The 20,070-nt window shown below is 38.3% G+C and overlaps 1 protein-coding gene across 3 annotated transcripts in view; it reads right to left on the bottom strand.

The window, feature by feature from the left end:
• Nucleotides 1–20,070, bottom strand: part of LOC145343058 (transducin-like enhancer protein 1) — a 99,681-nt gene that overhangs the window by 38,457 nt on the left and 41,154 nt on the right. For all 3 annotated transcript variants that reach the window (XM_080188857.1, XM_080188858.1, XM_080188859.1), the window contains 2 exons: nt 12,956–13,160; nt 9,180–9,196 (listed from right to left, as the gene is read on the bottom strand). In XM_080188857.1, coding sequence (XP_080044983.1) covers nt 9,180–9,196; nt 12,956–13,160 — 222 coding nt within the window. The remainder of the gene's footprint in view (nt 1–9,179; nt 9,197–12,955; nt 13,161–20,070) is intronic.

Genomic DNA, 20,070 nt, shown 5'->3' with positions numbered 1-20,070 from the left:
ATTCAGGACAAAGCAATCCACTTGGTCAACACCTAATTTACTCCCTCCACTGCCCTTGCACAATGACTACAGTGAATATCACCCACAGGATGGACCGCAGCAATGCACCAATGCTTCCTCAACCCAGCATCTCTACCATCCAGAAGGAAAGGGCAGCAGACACAGAAAACACCATCACTGCAAGTTGCCTGCCAAGTCATACACCATCCTGAGGTAAAACTCATCATTTCTGAGTCAAAATCACAGAATTGCCTACATAACGAACAAGGGAACTCTTCTGCCACATGGATGGCAGCGGTTCAAGAAGGCAGTTCACCACCACCTTCAAAGTTGATTAGGGATGAGCAATAAATGTAGGCCTTGCCAGTGAAGACAAAATCCCACAAAAAGCAACAGGCACGCAGAGCAGGAGTGAGAGTATATCCACATCATATTCCCAGAGAGAATTTGGTGACATCATGGGCATGTCAGGAGCAAAGCTCCTCAAAAGGCTGAAGGATGATGTGTCAGAGTTTTTGGTCATCAATCCTCTTTCCCAATTCACCTAAATCTCATTCTTCCCCTCAATGTGAGATAAAATACTTTTAGCAGCCACTTACCAATCACCCTTGCCATTATTTTTAGTCATAAAGTCAGAGATGTAAAGTGCAGAACAGGACTTTTGGCCCATCATGTCTGCATTGACAGTAACTAAAGTCACACTAATCCCATTTTCCAGCACTTGTCCCACATCCCTGAATGTTCTGATGTTTCAAGAATTCATTCAAATACTTTTTAATGGTTGTAAGGTTTCTGGCATCCACTACCTTCCCTGGCAATGCATTCCAGATTCTCACCACCGAGTGAATTTTACTTCCTCAAATCTTCTCTCAATCTCCTGCCCTTTACCCTAAAACTATACCCCTTCATGATTGATTCCTCAACCAAGGGGAACAGCGCTTCCTATTCACCCTTCCTATACCCCTCAATCTTACACACCACAATCACGTCACCCCCTCAGCTCTGCTCTAAAGAAAACAATCCAAGCCTATCCAGTCATTCCATATAACTCAAATGTTCCATCCTAGGCAACATCCTGGTGAATCTTCTCTGTACCCCTTGTAGTGCAATAACATCCTTTCTATAGTGAGGTGACCAGAACTGTGCACAGTACTCCAGCTGTGGCCTAACCAATGTTTTATACAGTTTCAACATTAGTTCCTTGCTCTTATACTCTATCCCACAACTAAAAAAAGCAGGTGTCCCATATGCCTTCTTAATTACCCTATTCCCCTGCTCTATAGCCTTCAATGATCTGTGAATAAGTACCCCAAGATCCATCTATTCCTCTCATCTTCATAGTATGTTACCATTCATTAAATACTCCTTTGTCTTATTACCTCTTCTGAAGTGCATCACCTCACATTTATCAGGGTTAAATACCATCTGCCACTGCTCTTGTCAAACTTGTTTATATCTTTCTGTAACCTATGGCCTCTTCTTCACCCTTAATCACCCTACCAATCTTGGTGTCATTTGCAAACTTGCCTCTCATTCCCCCCACATTGTTATACACCTAAATGATATAGATGACAAACAATAAAGGTACCTAGCACTGAACCTTGTGGTATGCCACTGGACACCGGCCTCCAATCTCTCAAACACAGCCTTCTACTGCCACCCTTTGTTATCCATACTAAGCTAATTTTGGGTACATCTCACCAAGTTTCCCGGAATTCCATGTGCCTCAACCTTCTCAATCAGTCTCCCATGTGGGATCTTGTCTTTGACCTTTTAATTCATTCTTGGGATATGAGCATTGCCGGCAAAGCAAGCATTTATTGCTGGTCCCCAATTACTCTTGTGCAGGTGGTGGTGAACCACCATCTTGAATGACTGCAGTTCCATGTGTTGGTACGCCCACAGTGCTGTCAGAAATGGAATTCAGGGTTTTGACCCAGTGACAGTAACACTGGCAGAGTAACAATATTGTCCCAAGTCAGGATTGTGTGAGATTTGGAGGGGAAATTGCAGTTGGCTGTATTCCCATGTGCCTGATGCCCTTATTTTCTCAGGTGGTGGAGTTCATGGGTTTGGATGGTGCTGATGAAGAAGCCTTAATGAGTTGTTGCAATGCATCCGGTAGATAGTACATACTGCTGCCACTGTGCACTGATGGATGGGATGTTAAATCAAGCAGACTTCTTTCTGGAGATGCTTTTGAGCTTTGAGTGTTGTTAGAATTGCATTCAGTAAGAAGTCTCATAACTCCAGGTTAAAGTCCAACAGGTTTATTTGGTAGCAAATACCACTAGCTTTCGGAGCACTGCTCCTTCGTCAGGCGAGTGGGAGATCTGTTCACAAACAGGGTATATAAAGACACAAACTCAAATAACAGAATAATGATTGGAATGTGAATCTTTGCAGCTAATCAAGTCTTAAATGTACAGGCAATGTGAGTGGAGAGAGCATTAAGCACAGGTTAAAGAGATGTGTATTGTCTCCAGACAGGAAAGTTAGTGAGATTTTGCAAGTCCAGGCAAGTTGTAGGGGTTACAGATAGTGACATGAACCCAAGATCCCAGTTGAGGCTGTCCTCATGTGTGCAGAACTTGGCTATCAGTCTCTGCTCACACAACAGCACATCGCTGAGCAGAGACTGATAACCAAGTTCCACACTCAAGGATGGACTTTAACTTTAAGAAAAGGGAATGGCAGCAGTATTGAACAAATACTTTGCATCTGACTTTGCAGTAGAAAACACAAGTTTGATGCCAGAGATAGGTGGCAAAAGAGTGAAAAAAAAAAGGAAATTTATATTATAGAAAAATTACTGGATAAACTTAAGGGACCAAAATACAACAACTGCCCAGGGGCTGATGATCTACATCCTTGGTACTAAAGAAGATAGCTGCAGAGATAGTTGATGCATTAACTGTGATTTTTCATAATTGATGGATTCAAGAAAGATCCCACCAGATTAGAAGTTGGCAAATATTATTCCATGTTTCAAGTAAGGAAGGAGAGTGTTAACAGGGAAGTGTTAACAATACACTTAAAGCATAGTATGATTAGAACAAGTCAACATGGTTTTACTGAAGACAAATCTTAAAAAATCTACAATTAATTTGTTAAAAAGTATGTAATTGATAAGGTAAATAACCAGTGGAATGCCACACAAAAGGTTAATAGGCAAGATAATGTGCATGGAGCTGGATGTAATACATTAAAATGGGTAGGAGATTAGTTAACAGATTAGCAGAGAGAAGGCATAAATGGGACTTTTTTTTCCCCAAGCTGGCAGGCACAGAGTAGTGGTGGCACCTCAATTATTTACAATACATGATACCAAACTTGATAAGAAGGTAAGTTTTGGGAGGATAGAGAGGCAAGTTAAGTAAATGGTCAACAAGATGACAGATGGAATATAATGTGAGGAAATGTGAAGAAATTCATTGTGGTTGAAACAGTAGAATGGCAGAAATTTTTAAAAAAGGTGAGAAACTCCTACATGTTAACATTCAGAGATTGGGATGTGTTGTACGAGGAACACAAAAAAAATTAACATGCAAGTCCATCAAGCAATTAGGAAGGGAAATGGCACATTAGTCTTTATTGCAAGGGAACTGCATATAGGAATAAAGAAATCTTGTTAGAGTTGTACAAGGTTCTGGTGAGACCACAACTGGAATGCTGCGTCAGTTTTAGTTTCCACATTTAACGAAGGAAATACTTGCATTGAAAGTAGTACAGCCAAGGTTCACTAAATTGGTCTCTGGAATGAGAGGATTGTCCTATATGAGAGGCTGAGTAAATTTGGTCCATTTTTTCTGGAGTTGACAGACTGAGAGGTGATCTCATTGAAATTTACAAAATTCTCAAGGGGCTTGATAGACTGGACACAGATTGTTTCCACTGGTCAAGAAGTCTAAAATACATCAACATTGGCCCTGAGACTATCATTTTGGATTGAGGGGAGGGGAAATTACATCCTTCAAAGGATTGTGAATCTTTGGAATTCTCTACCTCAGGGTAGTGGATGTTCCATTATTTAATACATTTAAGGCTGGAATAAATAGATTTTGGGTGCATCAGGGAATTAAGGGATATAAGGGATAGTCAGGGAATTGAAGTTGAAGCCCAAGATCAGCAATGATTAAATTGCATTGAATGGTACAGCAGGCTCCAAGGTTCACATGGTCTACTGTTCCTATTATTTCAGTTCTTGTGGAGGAATGTGGAATATTGTCCTTATTAAATGCATAATTCTTCCCCTATCAGCTTTCTAGTGTCATTACTACTAGGCATTCAGGCAGGCCACATTGCCCCTGCCCACACCAAGAGATTGCAGTCAGCAGTTAGATTCTCAGACTGAATTGCGTGATGATGTGTTTGAATAGTAAACTTATTCTGAGTTGCTGTACCACCATGAGTTTGTACTGTTTAAGGGATATGGAGGGTGCAAGGACCAGAAGAGATAGCAAAAGGGACTATTGGTGCAATGCAGAAGTTTTCTTGAATAAATTTACAGCCTTGTAGCTGGGACACCATGCTTCCTCCAGATCCACTTTCTCATTCCCACCTTGCCGTTTCTTCTCCAGCTCTTTTTCCCCAGGTGAGCTTCAATGCTTATGAAGTTAGAGAAGGCTGAGATGGGTAGATTTCTGGTCCCTCAGTTGCTCAGAAACACATCCATTGATAGAAGAACTTTGGCCATAATAAGCTAAAATATCAAAAGTCTACTGTTTCAAGTCTAGTCACCAATATTCATTTTTGGAAAGGCTTTGAAACAATACACAAATGCCTGTTGCTGTAATCAAGAGAAGTGGAAGTTTAGAGATGCTCTGAGGGAAAAGATTAATATGTCTTTTAAAAAAAGCTCATCGTTCTTACACAGGTATCTAGACACTTTCTCCCTGAAATCCATTTAGTTTTGAAACCAGAAAAACATCTAATGTTCTCTTGAATACACAGTGCTTGCTTAACTGAATTCCTTAACAAAATAATGCTGCAGCTGCATTAGAAAATGACCAGAATGAAAAATTCTCTGCTTCAAACTCTTAAATGTGGCGACTAAGGGATTTTCACCAACTTCATTGCAGTGTTATTGTAAACCGACGCGAATAAATAAAATTAAAAGAACAAACATCCAGCTACGAATGATAGTGGTCAATTAAACTCAGCAGAAGGGGAGGCCCTACAAATACTCCCATCGTCAATGATGGAGAGCTCAGCATAAGTGCAAAATACCAGACTGAACCATTTGCCACCATCTTCAATCCCTGGCTGAGTGTAGGTGTTCTTTCTCATCGTCCACTGGAGGGACCTGTCATCATAGAAAACCATCTTCAGCCAATTTGATTCACTTGATAAGAAAATTGCCAAAGATATTGGATACAGCAAGGCCATGGGTCCAGACAATAACCTAGCACAGTACTGAAATCTTGTGCCCCAAAATAGCCAAACCCCAAACTAAGCTGTTCCATTACAGATAAAACACTGGTATCTACCCAGCATGGTGGAAAATTACCAAGGTTTGTCCTATATGCAAAAAGAACAAAATTTAATTTGGCCAATTATCAGCCCATCTGTCTACTTGTGATTGTCAGCGAAGTAACAGAAGATGCCGTCAACAGTGCTATGTGGTAGCACTTACTCAGCAATAATCAGTTTGCTGATGCTCAGTTTGGGTTCTGCCTGTTTCACAGCCCTAGTCCAAACATGGACAAAAGAGCTGAACACCACTGGTGAGATGAAAGATTGCCCTTAACAGCATTTGACCAAATGTGCAGGCCTAGAAAAACAAATGGGGGTTGGGGAAAAAACTCTCCATTGGTTGTCTCATTTCTAGTACAAAGGAAGATGGTTATGGTTGTTGGAAGCCAATTATCTCAGCTCCAGGACATTGTTGCAGGGTAGTGTCCAAGAAAAGCCCAACAACTTTAGCTGCTTTCTTTCCATCATAAGGTCTAACTAGAGATGTTTGCTGATGAATGCAAAATATCAGATACTAAAGCATGCAGCAAGACCTGGACAATGTTCAGGTTTGAGCTGATAAGATACATTTGCATCACATCACGTACAAGGCACGAGTCAGAAATAAGATAGAATACTCTTCACTTCTCTGGATGAGTGAAACTTCAACAACATTCAAACTTGATATCATCCAGGATAAAACTGCCAGCTTGATTGGCACCCCATTCACCATCTTAAACATTCACTCCCACCACCACCACCACCAATGCACAGTTGACAGCTGTATACTTTACATGATGCCTGCTGCAACCCACCAATGCTCCTTTAGGAACACCTTGCAAATCTGCAACCTCCACAGCTTAAAATGCCAAGGCAGCAGATACATGGGGGCATCACCAACTGCAAGTTCTCCTCCAAGCCACAAACCATCCTGACTTAAGTCACCCTCCTTCTCAGTTGCTGGGTAAAAATTCTGGAACTCCCAAACAGCACTACACCACATGGACCAGTGATATTCTGCCACCTTCTCAATGGTAATTAGGGATGGGCAACAATGCTGGCCTTGTCAGCTACACTCAAACTCAATACAAGAAAAAAAACACAGCCAGCTAGAAATAATGAGAAGTGAGCATGAAAGTGGAATTAGACTAGATCACTCACATAGGTTTATGCTGAATAGAACACTACAGAAATTAACTCTGCTCAAGTGGTACCAGATTTAGAATAGTGTAGCTTTGTCTGAGATTGCAGGCAGGATTTTACAGCCTTGCTCAACCCGAGTCTGGAAAAACCCCACTGAAGTCAACGGACCTTCCCACTGTCTGCCCTTTGCCCGCTCCAATTCTCGTGGCAGGCGGGGTGGCAGAATTCTGATGCATTTCTCGATATAGAATATACGTACGTCATATTTGAGCAGTTCAGAAAGGTAAGAAAAATTACTTTGTAAATTCCCTTCATAATTAAAACTTGTCAAGCTAAGTGACTTTCCAGAAGTTCAAATGTGCAGCTCAGACTAACCCTAAAATTACAGCTTTGTAACCTGCCACTTTCAGTTGACTTCAATTTGGTCTAATGGTAATGCTTTAATTACTTGCTTCAGGATTTGCATCTGCTAACAGCATCAGCACTATTGTACATTCTTTTTAAAAATATATGATGTAATGTTTACAAAGGATACAACATGAACTACAGGATAAACACACATGCACACCAAGCATCACCTCAAAAGCATACAAAGGTACCAACCCTTGATGGGTTATGCTTCTACAAGCTCTGCAGAGTCCAATGCTGTTGAACTTTCACCTGCCCACAACTTGCTGTCAGGCAGTGCCGACACACACACATTTCACAGCTATCACAACATCATCTCCAAACAGTGAGAAAGCAAATGGTGAATGAATATCTGAAGCATGACAATTGCACCAGCACAGTCATTAAGCTCTCCAGACGTAAACCCATGGACATCAAGTGCTTTGTTAAGTGTAGTCACCTAAATGTGTGTCAGGTCCATGCAGCTCAAGCTTCATGGGTCATTTGAAATTTAATTAAATACACTTAAGCAAATTTACCTATAATCAAAGATGGCAAATCAAATTTCAAGCTCAAAGGAGATTTGGTCACAAAAGAAAAATCAAGTGGTTGTTTGTGTGAATTCAGGAAAAGTGCAGTCCTTAACAGATTTTATGTAGTGTACTAGATTGAGCAGTTTCCTATCAATATTTCCCATGATAGGAAGCCAATAAGAAATCACCGAAGCAGCATTTAGAAAGTTCAGGTCATCGTGTGCAATAATTCCCATTTAATTTCATGAGGTACAAAAGGAATGGTGTAAATATGATTCCTGTACAACTTCACTACAATAATGAGCACTTCAGGTAGATGTCTGAATGTAATGACATACAAAGAAAAAAACAACTGTTTGGTGTAATTTTTGCAGTTAAAATACTTGTCAATTTTGACTACTAATCTATTAACAAAGCAAGGAGTAACCATCATACACACTCTCTCTCCTGCAGAGAAAATATACAAATAATTCTTCTATCATGAGCTTTCACAGGAGGTTAATGAGACTGTGCTGCCACCACTGGACCATGTTAAAAGATCCATTATACTGAACTTTATTTTATTTTGGACTGCAGATTGACAGTATGGTCACAAACAATGGAACTTTCCCATCAATAGCAGGTAGAGATTTTTGAAAAAAATCACTAAGATAATGTCCAAGAAAACTTTCGCATGACCATGTGTGTTGTTCTAGGGTTGAGGAATCTAATCCACAATATAAATGGCATCAGCAGTCTTGGGTATTACTATTTTTCTTGAAGTATTTATGGAACATCAAAATGAGCACTGGATTATTCAAATGTTTTTTTTCCATGACAAAATGGCTCTCAAATTTTGTTCATAATTGTATGTCTGTAAGAGCCCTCAAGACTACAAAATGCCTCTGATTTGTCTTAATTTATGTAATTAAATTTCATTAACCAGGTCTATAAAGCTAACGATGAACTAATTGAACTTACAATTCAGTACAAATATGAAAAATTTACCATCTTATTTTTGCCAGCAAGGTAAACCTTCAGGAACAGCAACATTATTTGCAGACTCAACTAAAATGCAGAAGTCATTCCAGTTAGTGGAATTACTTTGTTGATACAGCACCTTCATAACTGATGGTTAAGGAAATAGTCTGTAAACAGGAATTGAATCTGCAATTGACCCTCGTGCAACTCCAAACAATGTATTCACTTGTAAAATTTGAACAGATTTGTAAAGTTTGCATGACTGATCATGAATTTATACATTTCAAAGTATAAATTCAATGTAATAGATATGGGAAACACCCACAGTTTTACCCAAAGCATGGCCAAGTGAATTTTTCTTCCCAATAACCTTTTACCATTGAAAGGAGTGATGGTACATATTGGTTAACATTTGATGCACTGCCGCAATCTAGTATAATTAAGGAAAGGAATATAAACCAAATGGAGGGGATAGCAAATATTCATCCAATTTGTGTCACTTAAGATTCAGAGTAAACAGAGTAAATTTAAAAGAATGTGAAGAGACAGCACTAGTTATTTGATGGCAAAGAAAATTTGACAGATGTTGTAATGAAATAATTCATGTTTTACTTGCTCCCATTTGATAAATATTTTGCCTTACTACCTGGACATTTAAAAAAAAATAAAGATAGTGGAAGTGGGATATTCAGAAGTACTTACTGTGCCTGGATCCCTCTCTGTTTCCACAGTAACCACAAAATGCATAGATATGGTGGTTCAGATACAAAGGCAAAAAAAGAAACAAAGAAAAAAGAAAATTAGAACGCAAGCCGACAGATGCTTTCACAACAGCTTTTATTCATTCAATTCATTGCACATTTCTAATACATTTTCTTTTAAAAGTTCCACTTGTATTTTAACATTATAGGTACATCAGTTCTTTGCATACAACCCCTGGCCTTGGAACCAATGACAGAATAAATTACTGTTGGGTTATTAAATTAAAATGGCAACAAGAGTTATTCAGCAAGTGCAATTCGTATTCATTAAATTAAAGGGATTCACAGCACATTGATCTTAATACAAAGTTTTTTTTTATATAAAGAGAAAACTGTTCAATTTAACAGAGCAGAATGATTTAACATGACTACAGTTGCAAACCTAGCAACATCAAGTTTGTTATCCCCCCCCCCCCCCCCCGCACACACTTAAATAAAACAGTATGGATGGTTTTCTAGTGATCGCATTGTCCTTCAAACCCTTTCTGGTTATAAGTAATAGTAAAAAAATGCTGTGGGCAATAAAACGATGAAGGAAGTGTGCTAGGAATACAAGCAACTCCCACTTGCTTCTTGCTAGTGCAACAATCGACTGTACATGATTAGTTGAAGCCAGAAATATTGCAGCGTGATCCACTTAAGTTCAGGCCAAATCATTTAGGCTCAAAACAGTCTTGCCTTTACAAAAATGTCTACAGTCTATATATCCCGCCCATCTCAATATCATTATGTGAAAAGGTCTTACAATTATTGGATTGTATTTAAACCTAAACTAAGGGCGGGGGTAGGGGAAAGAGAAGAGAAAATGAGGAATGGGAATAAAGAAAGATAGAACCAAAGCTTGTTTTGTTTTCCATTTGTTTTATAGTTTAGATTAGTGGAAGTAACTAACATTATTTTTGGTCCAATGCACACAATGTGCTCTCTCACAATCTTTCCAGAATGTATTCAGTATACAATACATAAATGACATTTCAAACTATATAAAAAAAACACCATTTACATCACTCCATTCATCACCAAGAGGATAAAAAAACTTCATAATACAAAATTTAAAAGCCTAATCCAAAAATTCTCAATGCTATTAAGGACACAACGATTTCAGATAGCTGTAGTTTTTGATTTCTTTGTGGGGCAGAGGAACAGAAAAGAAACAATGGGAAGAAGAACGTTAGCTTTCAGGTAGCTAGCTGTATTGAATATTCATTACAAAAAAGGACCAAACATGTTGCAAGGAAGGTTATATGGTAAAACAGTGACAACATTGTTAGATACAAGTGTCTCTTTGCAATAACAATTTTGACTATTTAAGCTAATCTGCAAGTGACCTATTTAGCTTGTTTTCCTGACTACTATGGATCTAATCAGAATAGGAAAAACGTCTGAGTTCGCACATGACAGGTTTGTTCAAGAAAACTAATTTTTAAAAAATAATTTCCATATATCTGGCATTGTACAGAACACAGAAAACACATTTGTAGCTGCTTGTCATTACATGCATTAAAATCATAGAATCCTTCTTGTGAATCAAGTAAACTTGATGGGATCATATTGATGGGAATATTTTTGTACTAATTTTCGACTATTAAGACTGTTATCAATTAATGACTAAACTGTCTGTTAACAGACACAAACAAAAATTGATTATTATTGACAATGCCATTGTGCGTTTCTTGAGATAGATACTTCATCTAGATTTTTTTAAAATCCCATTGATTAGATAACTGACGCCACTGTTTGTGAAAGCTGTCTTTCAAAAAAGACAAAATCATATTGCACTTCAAATTGCAAAGTTCACTTTTTGAAACAGTTTATTGGCTCTGGAAAGTTTGCATAGATATATGGTGAAAAAGATGCACTGCAATTTATTGTACTCAGGAGCATACATTTGTGCATCAGGTTGAGTAAGTTGTAGACATAAAGACACGACATATCAAGAGGAGCAAGGCAGTCTGGTAGAAGGCTTTTTTGACAAAAGGAGCCAAAAGGCATGCAACTTATCCTGTATTCATTCTGATGAATAGTTATTCTTGAAGAGGTTTAGAATGTCACCATCATTCTGTACCTCTACATTTCCAATATTTTTTTGGGGTGTGTGTGTGTGTTGGGGTGGGGGTGGGGGGGCGGTGGTGCAGATAAGGGAGAGAATGGTCCCAAGCTAGTATCCTTGGCTTGCTGTTTGACTTTGGTACATTAGTTGCTTTCTTTGTATTAGGTTAAATTGTTTTGCTGCTGTTAGCAAGTATTGTGTTTGTCTACATGTTAAAATAATTGCATATCTTCCATGCAACAGGCCCAGCTGTGAGTTGCATCTGAAAGATAAGATTATTCTTGGCCCCTGCCATTTCTGGGGCCATGGAGCTTGGGGCAATAGGGAGTGCAAAAGTGGGAAACTGATGCTTGCAATGAACAACTCCAATCAAAAACCACAAGCATGTCACTTAAGGCGAATGTTCAAAATGTTACCTGACAAGACATGTGGATTAAGACACTTGAAATTACTTCAATTTTTGTAAAGATTATCAGACAAAGGTGTCTCTGTCTCACCCGTTTTGAATTTGTAAATTTAACAGTTAAGATAATGAGCCGGGCAAGGGAAAAGAAGAAAAAAATAGTAGATGTCAATGCCAACAAGTATGCATCAGTGCATTTGATTCCTTGCCCCAATCATCCAAGCCAATACAATTAAAAATGAAGCTGGTGCAATAATCAGAATAATAAATCCGTTGAACAATGGATTGGCAATTGTTGCAAAAAGTGAGTGACAAATTAAAAGCTAATTTAAGGTTTACCTATTCCAAGAGGAATTATTAATCAGACAAAAGGAGAACAATGAATAATATGTTATCAGAGTAAGCAACATTGTATTATTCCCATCTAAATCATGCACCATTAATCACAGCTGCACTAATTCTCAAATGCTGTGAATGGAAGGCTTCCCCCTCCTCTTTCCAAGTGAATCAATTTTAATAAAACAGCCATGTTGTAATGATGTGGTAAAGAGGATTGATCTCTTTCTGATATTACCACTATAGCAGCTTATTTATTTGTAGACATGGGCCTTTGTTCAATGTTGATCACTTGCCACACATTGAAAGATACTCTGGAACAACCAGCAAAGAAACTTCAGATCAATCTACAGATAAACATTACAATTGCCACAAATGCTGTGGAACGTAACACTCTTGCTCCACATGTGTGAGGTTATGGGAATAGGGCCTGGGTGGGATTGTGGTCGGCGCAGATTTGATGGGCCAAATGGCCTCCTTCTGCACTGTAGGGGTTCTATGAGATAATTATAACATTTGCTGCATTAATGCAGGATGGCACAAATGACATCGAGAAACAAGTTTGGAATGGGACCCAAATCATCATAATCGTCCCTCCAGCTTCCCCTTAAGGGAGGAGTTGTCCAATGCTCCTATTTCAAAATGAGTTGTGCTGCAATACTGCTCATTATAATGTAGACAACCAACAAAATGGTAGCATTTGTATTATGGGTAATAATACAGCACAGGAAACCATTTTTGTAAAATTCAGAAGATGACATTCAATTTAAATCTTTGATTAAATGAAAAACTGATTGTTTCGGCAATTGGTTAATTATGGGGTTTTTTTTTGCATCTTGTATTGACTTTGAAACCTATAGAAAGAACCTAGCTGTGAGCAGACTGAAATTCACGATAAGTTTCTAATCAGGCCTGCCTTGCTTCTCACCTCTGTGGTGGTCCGATTCATGGTGCTTCTTATCATCTTTCATAGAAAGGTGGGGCTGTCCACCCAAAACACTGGATAACGTCAAAAGACCTGCACTGTTACCAAGCGAGGGGATTGATGGAGGCTGAAGTCCTGAAGGGTGAGGAGTGAGAGGCACTGGAGGTCCATGGCCATGAGACAGATGTTGAGCCTGAAGTTGCTGTTGCTGTCCATATTAAAGGTCACCATAATTTACCAGCAAAATAAGAAACAGGGAGAGAAGACAACAAAATATAGTTATTTCAGCAAGAAGTTCTCTGTACAAAGTTCAGCAACAAATATAAAGTAAACTTTTCACTTAAGTAAGAAGAATTAACACAGCAGTTACAAAATACTATTGCTCAATTTCCTCACCTATAATGGATTAACATTCACATGTTAACAGTGACAGATTTGCGGTCTCGACTGGATGCAATCACACGCTGCCAGTAATGAAGTCACAAAGTTTGATACAAAGTTTGCTTTCGGCTTTTTAGTCTACTTTGAAATATTATAAGTTTTATTTGAGCAGTTGCGAAGTCCGACATTTAATATTCAGACTTGAATTTTGACTCTTATCCATTCCAAAAGCTCCACTTGGACTACAGCTGCATTAGGGTGATTCTAGAGCAAGAAAATACGAACTGAGGCTTCAATCTTTGTGCAGATGGAGATGCTCGCTGCAAAAATGCCAGCAGCGGTCCGATCAGAGGCCGTGCTCCCATACTCAACGTCCGAATTTTCACAGGGGGAATTGGGGCAGTCTCTGAACACATTCCTGGTTCATGTATGCAGCAGCTCATAATAATCAGCAGCTGCTCCCACCCATGTGATTAGGTATCCAAAACTGGAAATATGCAGAATACACACCAAGCAAGACCAGGTCTTATCCTTGTGAATTTGCTTGCATACCAGGTACCCTTTTGATGAGGTATGGTAGCACTTTGGATACAAATCAAGAACACTTAGATTTAAGACATCCTTTGGGATTGTTAAAAGTAATAATGATGTATTAAAATGCATAAATTCATTGGAACTGTCCAAGCTATCAACAAACTCTCAAAGCTCATTGAAATTTGTCAAAGCTGTCAAGGGATTTAAGTCTGCGAGGCTTTATTTGTGTATTTTCTTAAAAAGATGTGGAGTTCTAAAAAAAAAAATCAGTGCTTGATATTTCACTGTCTGTTAATATATGCTGGAAGGTTATTATATGATTTGTGCTACATGACTAATTTAACAACCTAGCATTATCACAGTATGGTGCCTTTTAAGTAAGCAGTTTGATTTAGACAACCCCAAGTGATTATAGAATAAAAATATTTGTTTTCGTAAGAGATTAGTCAAAGCAATTTCAATGTGCTTTTTTTAAATGAGATTTTAAAATAGCGACATCAATAGGCACATTATTTTATGTCAGCATGATTCCTGAGTTTTGCCTATGGTGAATATTAAATGAATTGGCACAGAGGGAGAAAGACAAAGGGTAGCATACTTAGAGGCATGGTGTGGCACAAAGTTGGCATAGGAGATACAAGGAGTACGGGGATTTTCAGGTCATGAGGTGGAATGGAGAATGTGTGAGGGCTGGTTTTATTTGGTTCATTTTTTAATGCATTTAAAGTGCTTGACACGAGGCAGCTTTCTGCCAAGCCTGCATCCGCAGCCAGCAGCTACCAAATTTGTTCTGACTTCTAGTCAAGACCGTCTCTCTGGAATGAAAATTCAAACTACTGTACTTCTTTTTTCCCCCCAGTGTTGGGTTGGTCCACGCTCGACATGTTTGGTCTCTGTGCTCCCGAATGGAGGGGGACAATCTGGGCCCTAATGTTAATGATTTTATTTAAATTGCACAAATGAATTAAAAAGTTCCTACACAGATTTTTATGTTGGTTTGATTTCAACTTAGTTTCTGGGAGACCAGGATCTAAATAATCATCTTTATGCCAAATCTGGCTCCCTCATTAAGAATCTTCATAACATTAAATCCAGCTTACTGGTGTTGATCTGCAAAAAAAAGGTGGAGCCAATTTAAAAAGTAATTTGAGGGTGCAAATAAATTTGAGTTTAATACCATCTACTGCGTTGCAGGGATTTGAACCCATGTCCACAGAGCATTAGACTGGACTTCTGAATTACTAGCCCAGTGACAAGGAGGCTCTTTTAAAAGAAAGGAACCATTGGATGCAAGGACACTAACAGATATAGTTTGAATGATTTTGTACCCCCATCTAGCTAGTTTTTGTTTGTTATTTTCAATAGTTTAGAATAATTATCACAGGTGGTTGATTTATACTGATTGCTTTTTGTGACAACCCATTTGAGCGGTAACTGGATTTTTACTGAGTTACTATATTTTTAAAAATGACATTTTAATGCCCAGTTTTGCTGGTTTATAGTAGATATCGTGCTTGGTGATATGTAAATGAGTCAACAGAAGGCCGGTGAAGAAACACATCTCAAAACAGATGCAATTTGTACCAAAGTCATTGTTCATACCCACTGCAGAAACACTATCCCGTTACTTATAGAACACAAAACAACAGGTTGCAACATGCAATAAAATGTAGAGTTTTTTCACAAAAAATATAGCTATACAAAACATAACATAGCACACAATAGTAACAGCCCATTAAACTAAAGGCATCAATGTAGACAAAATCTGCTTCCAATTTTTTTCCTCCACAGAAGTCTGTGAATCTTACTGCAATATACATGGCTTTTAAAACAAAGTTGAATGAGATCACAATATCGAAATGATTTCTTTAAAACTCCATACCAGAACACTGACACAGTACATTTTCTGAAGCACATTAATATAATTCATTTTGCACCCATTTTGATTGGGAATTTGAGTGATAGGCAACAAGCTTGTGCAGGGAGTGGTGGGGGGAGGGGGGGTGTGGCAGGAGGGCAGAGATGCCCAGCTCTGTCTTGATGTCTGCATTATGGTCCACCAGGCATGCTTATTAGCACTTAATTAAAAATTGGACACTTGCCATTAGAAGCATGTTCATTGCAACCCAAGTATCAACTTTGTCCTATTACCAGTTACAACTACTACTGCACTACTTAAGTGGTGTGTCCAATTTCTTTCGAAGAAGCAGTGATGCATGTACAGGCAGCTGACTGACAGCAATTAACAACAGGCTTTATAAAAATAACTAAAATGTGGACATATAACCCTTCAGCAGTAGAACTCAAGAAGAACAAAACTTTACATTGCAAACACCAAGTGCATTAGGCTAATTTGTCTCCCCAGTTGAATTGGGGATAATAGGATTAATTCTGTCCAACCAGCATTTAGGTTACTGGAGGTGCAGAATTAAATAATGGTTCACAGTACTCAGATTTCAAATATTCAAGACAGCTGGCAAGTTTCTATTTGAACTACCAGGCAAACAGTACAAAATAAGACCACTTGAACTTAGTACCACAGTCTGCTGAAAGCAACTGTTTGGAGGCTATTCAAATGCTTTTCATGTTTATACTGTGGAAACACTTTTGGAAAGGAAGTGGTGTTGCAGTACCCAGTCTGATCACAGGCAAAAACGGCAATTTATGCTGCTCACACAAGACACTGGGTTTGTCAGATGCCAAGATGCAAATCTTGATCAACTGATGGTTTGACAAAAAAAAACTTAGTGGTTGGAAGGAACAGTTTTTAAAAAAATTAATATACCCAGGTATCAAAATATTACATACACTGCAGATTTCTGCATTAAGTGACTTTAAAATACATATTTGCCCACTTGATACAACAAAGGTATGGTAGCCCAGTGACTGTGGCTCTGGACTAGCTACTCAGAGCATTTAACTTCAAATTTTGCTTTGGGAAATATACTGAATTTAGTTTTATACCTGATAAATTGTTGGTTAGTTCCAGAAAAAGACCCTCAAGCTGCTAATTGTAAAAACCCAAGTGATTCCTGAAGAAATTTGAGAAGTTTGTAAAGTTGACCTGGTCTGGACTCAATGCCTTCAAGGCAACCATGAAGGAATGGGTCACACCCATGTCCTAAGAACTAAAAAAAACCTAGTAAATGCACAACCCTATACACAAAACACAATAACCAACACTTTCCTTGCTCATTTCGGGGAGGGGTAAAATGTAAAGAAAGAGAGCCTAAAATGTTATCTCAAAAAAGGTCAGGATTGCAGGAATCGGATAAGCAAAAATAAGCTAATTGAACTTGGCCATCAGGTCTAATCAAAGTCTTCCTTTTTCTTACAAATTACTAGACGATTGCAGTTGCATCACTGACCAAGCATACAGATTAGAAAGGTAGGTAAAGGAAAATGAGAAATGAAGCAACCAGGCACTAGCAGAAATCATTAGAATGCACAACTCAGAAGTCTGGGTACAATTTTTTTTTGAAACAAATAGGAAATACAACTGTCCCTGCTAATCATTATACAGAAGAGAGACAAATTAATTTTGCATTATTGCATGAGCCAGGAACCATAAAATTAAAAGAAGTTCCCAAAAGCATTTTGAGTGACTGATGTCAAAAACATGTGCTCAGTTGGTTTTAACTTACAAGATTCCAAATTTTGCAAAATTCACTGCTTTCACAATCAGCTTTTAAAAATAGACTTTTCATGGAAGTCAAATGAGCAATAACAAATCCTTCATTTAACTAGCATTCCATCCATTCTAAAGTTGGGAATGGGAATAATTATGTTCAACCTTATTTAAAAAACTACAATGGGAAATATGAAGGGAGTAGAACATTCTAACAAGATTTCAGTGCTTGTGAATTTGTTTAATGTAATTAAGAGCAATTCACCACTGGACATCATCTATTCTCTTAAACACACTGCAAGTAGTCTTGGTGCCTTAAGTGTTCATACGTTTTTTCTTCAAGCATTCAGCCTGCACTGAACAACCCAAATAAACAAAATAAACCAGATTTACAAGCAAACTTCAGTTCCTCTTTCTCTTTTCCCTAGCTTCATTCCTTCCACACCCCCATCCCCTTAAACACCACTCACTAGCAAACCATTATGCATTGTCGATCGGGTACTTACAAAGCCAAATGTCTTTTTAAAAATATAAATGCAATTCTTGCCACAACTGCTTAGTATTGTCCTCATCACACACCCTCAGTCTGGTTATTTATGGTTCAGAAGATTGATTACTCTGCAGAATAAACCTACAACAGGTTAACTCTGTTCTTGAATCTCATCACAATACAGATAGCAAGGTGCTATTACAACTGAGGAACATAGGGCCAGCAAGCATGTGGGGATGGGTGGCAGAAGGCTAGGGAAAGTACACCAACATCTATTAATCCTTCATCAAATCCAATCATGATATCTTCTTTCATGAAGAACAGGATGCCTAATTTTACATAACAATGCTAGTTAAATTCTATTAACGTTTTTAGGGATTTGTCTGTACATTAATTGTAAAAATTGCTAATCAAGCTGCTTATCATTAGCAACAGTCACAAAATGAATGTTTAGTCTGCTAGGAGAGAGAAATGGAACCAGTCTAAAAGGAAGTGCAGTTTAGGAGCTTGGATTCTCTACTAATCGAAGGAACTTTGGTCCTTCTGAAAAAAAGCTTTGCCAGAACTTTTGCTTAATCTATTCTTAGTATGATTATCGGTGTTTTTTAGTGCATGACCCCCATTGTCCTTTACACTAGGTCATGTCCCTTCGCAATGCAGGCAGCTGCCATAAAATGGATCAGCATTTATTTGCAGTGCAGCTGCTGTTAATACAAATAGATAGACTTCTGTTGTCTGTTTCCCCTTGGGAGACAGGTTGACACATTGCATGTTCAATGATGGAGCAAAGGTCCTGAGATTTGTCAGCCCAATTTTATGCTGTTCTGGTTCGTCAGGATACACCAGTTCCTTTTCAAGTAAAATGATGCATGTGTCAAAGCATGAATCTAATTATACTACACGGGATAATTATGAAAATGCTATCTGATTTTTGACAGAGATATAGAACAAAGAACAGAGTGGAACAGGATTCATAAAGCTTCCGTGTTACTCAGCAGGCAATTTTGGATTTTTTTTTAAGGTCTTGATAATTGAGTTCAGAAGGATATTTTACTGTTTTCTGAATTAAAACCAGTTCTTCTCAAAACACACTGTTCAGAAATGGCAGAATGGATGTTTTGAGGTGTTTGTTCTTCAAAATTAGGCACAGAACTGAAAAGAATGAATTACGACTACATTTACAGCTGAGCATAAGCACAAGATTAAAAAATGATGCCAATTTATCAATCTATTGAAGTTGGTGCTAATTATTAATTTTGACTTGGGGTGGGGAAGTAAACAGATTTATGGAATGTTGTTCTTTAATATCAGTTGTTTATATCTCATCACATCAGGAAAGAAACATTATGGGAGATTTTCCCAGTTCTGTGCCTTGCACAGTGACAGTAAAATCAGGCATTGTCAGATATCCATTAATGCATAAGCAGCAACTTTCTGCAGTTAAATATTAGGAAGATAAAAGCCAACATCATCTGGCTCCTAGCAGAAACTTCATACGCTGGATATCACCTACTTCCACTCCCTGATTACCATTTCAGGCTTAATCACACTGTTTGCAACTGTGAATTCCTGTTAAGAGTTCAGTATCTAACTTTATGCCATCTCCATCACAAAGAGTGCCTACCTCCACCTCTACTCTTCAGCTCACGCAAAAGTCGACTGTCCGTATCTTTAAAGGCACAGCATTGCTTATGAATCAGGAGTATGCAAACATAACTTATTACAAGAGTCTGTGCTTTCATGGAGGGCATAAAATCAATTTGGGACAAGCATGGGATGACACGAACATAAAAAAGACTTGTAGTTCTAATAAAATGAGACTGAAGTAGGTTAAAGGGAGGTGATGGGGATAAAGGGAAAAGAGCACAGGTGAGGAAGGAGGGTTAGAACGTAAGAGGAATGTGTGGGAAGATTTACGTTTAATGTCAGGCTCAATAGTCATACATGTAAAACAGCACAAAAACTGTACTCTATAAATAATCACATGGATGCTGTTTTGGGACAAAATCATGAGAGAAAATGAAGGTCACCCTACTAGTTTATTTCACTTAATTGCCTGCCAATAGTTTACCAGAAGCAAACTGA

Source organism: Carcharhinus amblyrhynchos, chromosome 5 (genome assembly GCF_965287045.1).
Source record: "Carcharhinus amblyrhynchos chromosome 5, sCarAmb.v2.hapA, whole genome shotgun sequence".
Taxonomy (NCBI): domain Eukaryota; kingdom Metazoa; phylum Chordata; class Chondrichthyes; order Carcharhiniformes; family Carcharhinidae; genus Carcharhinus; species Carcharhinus amblyrhynchos.
The sequence above is the reverse complement of the archived record's forward strand: the minus strand, read 5'-3'. Positions and strand labels throughout refer to the sequence as shown.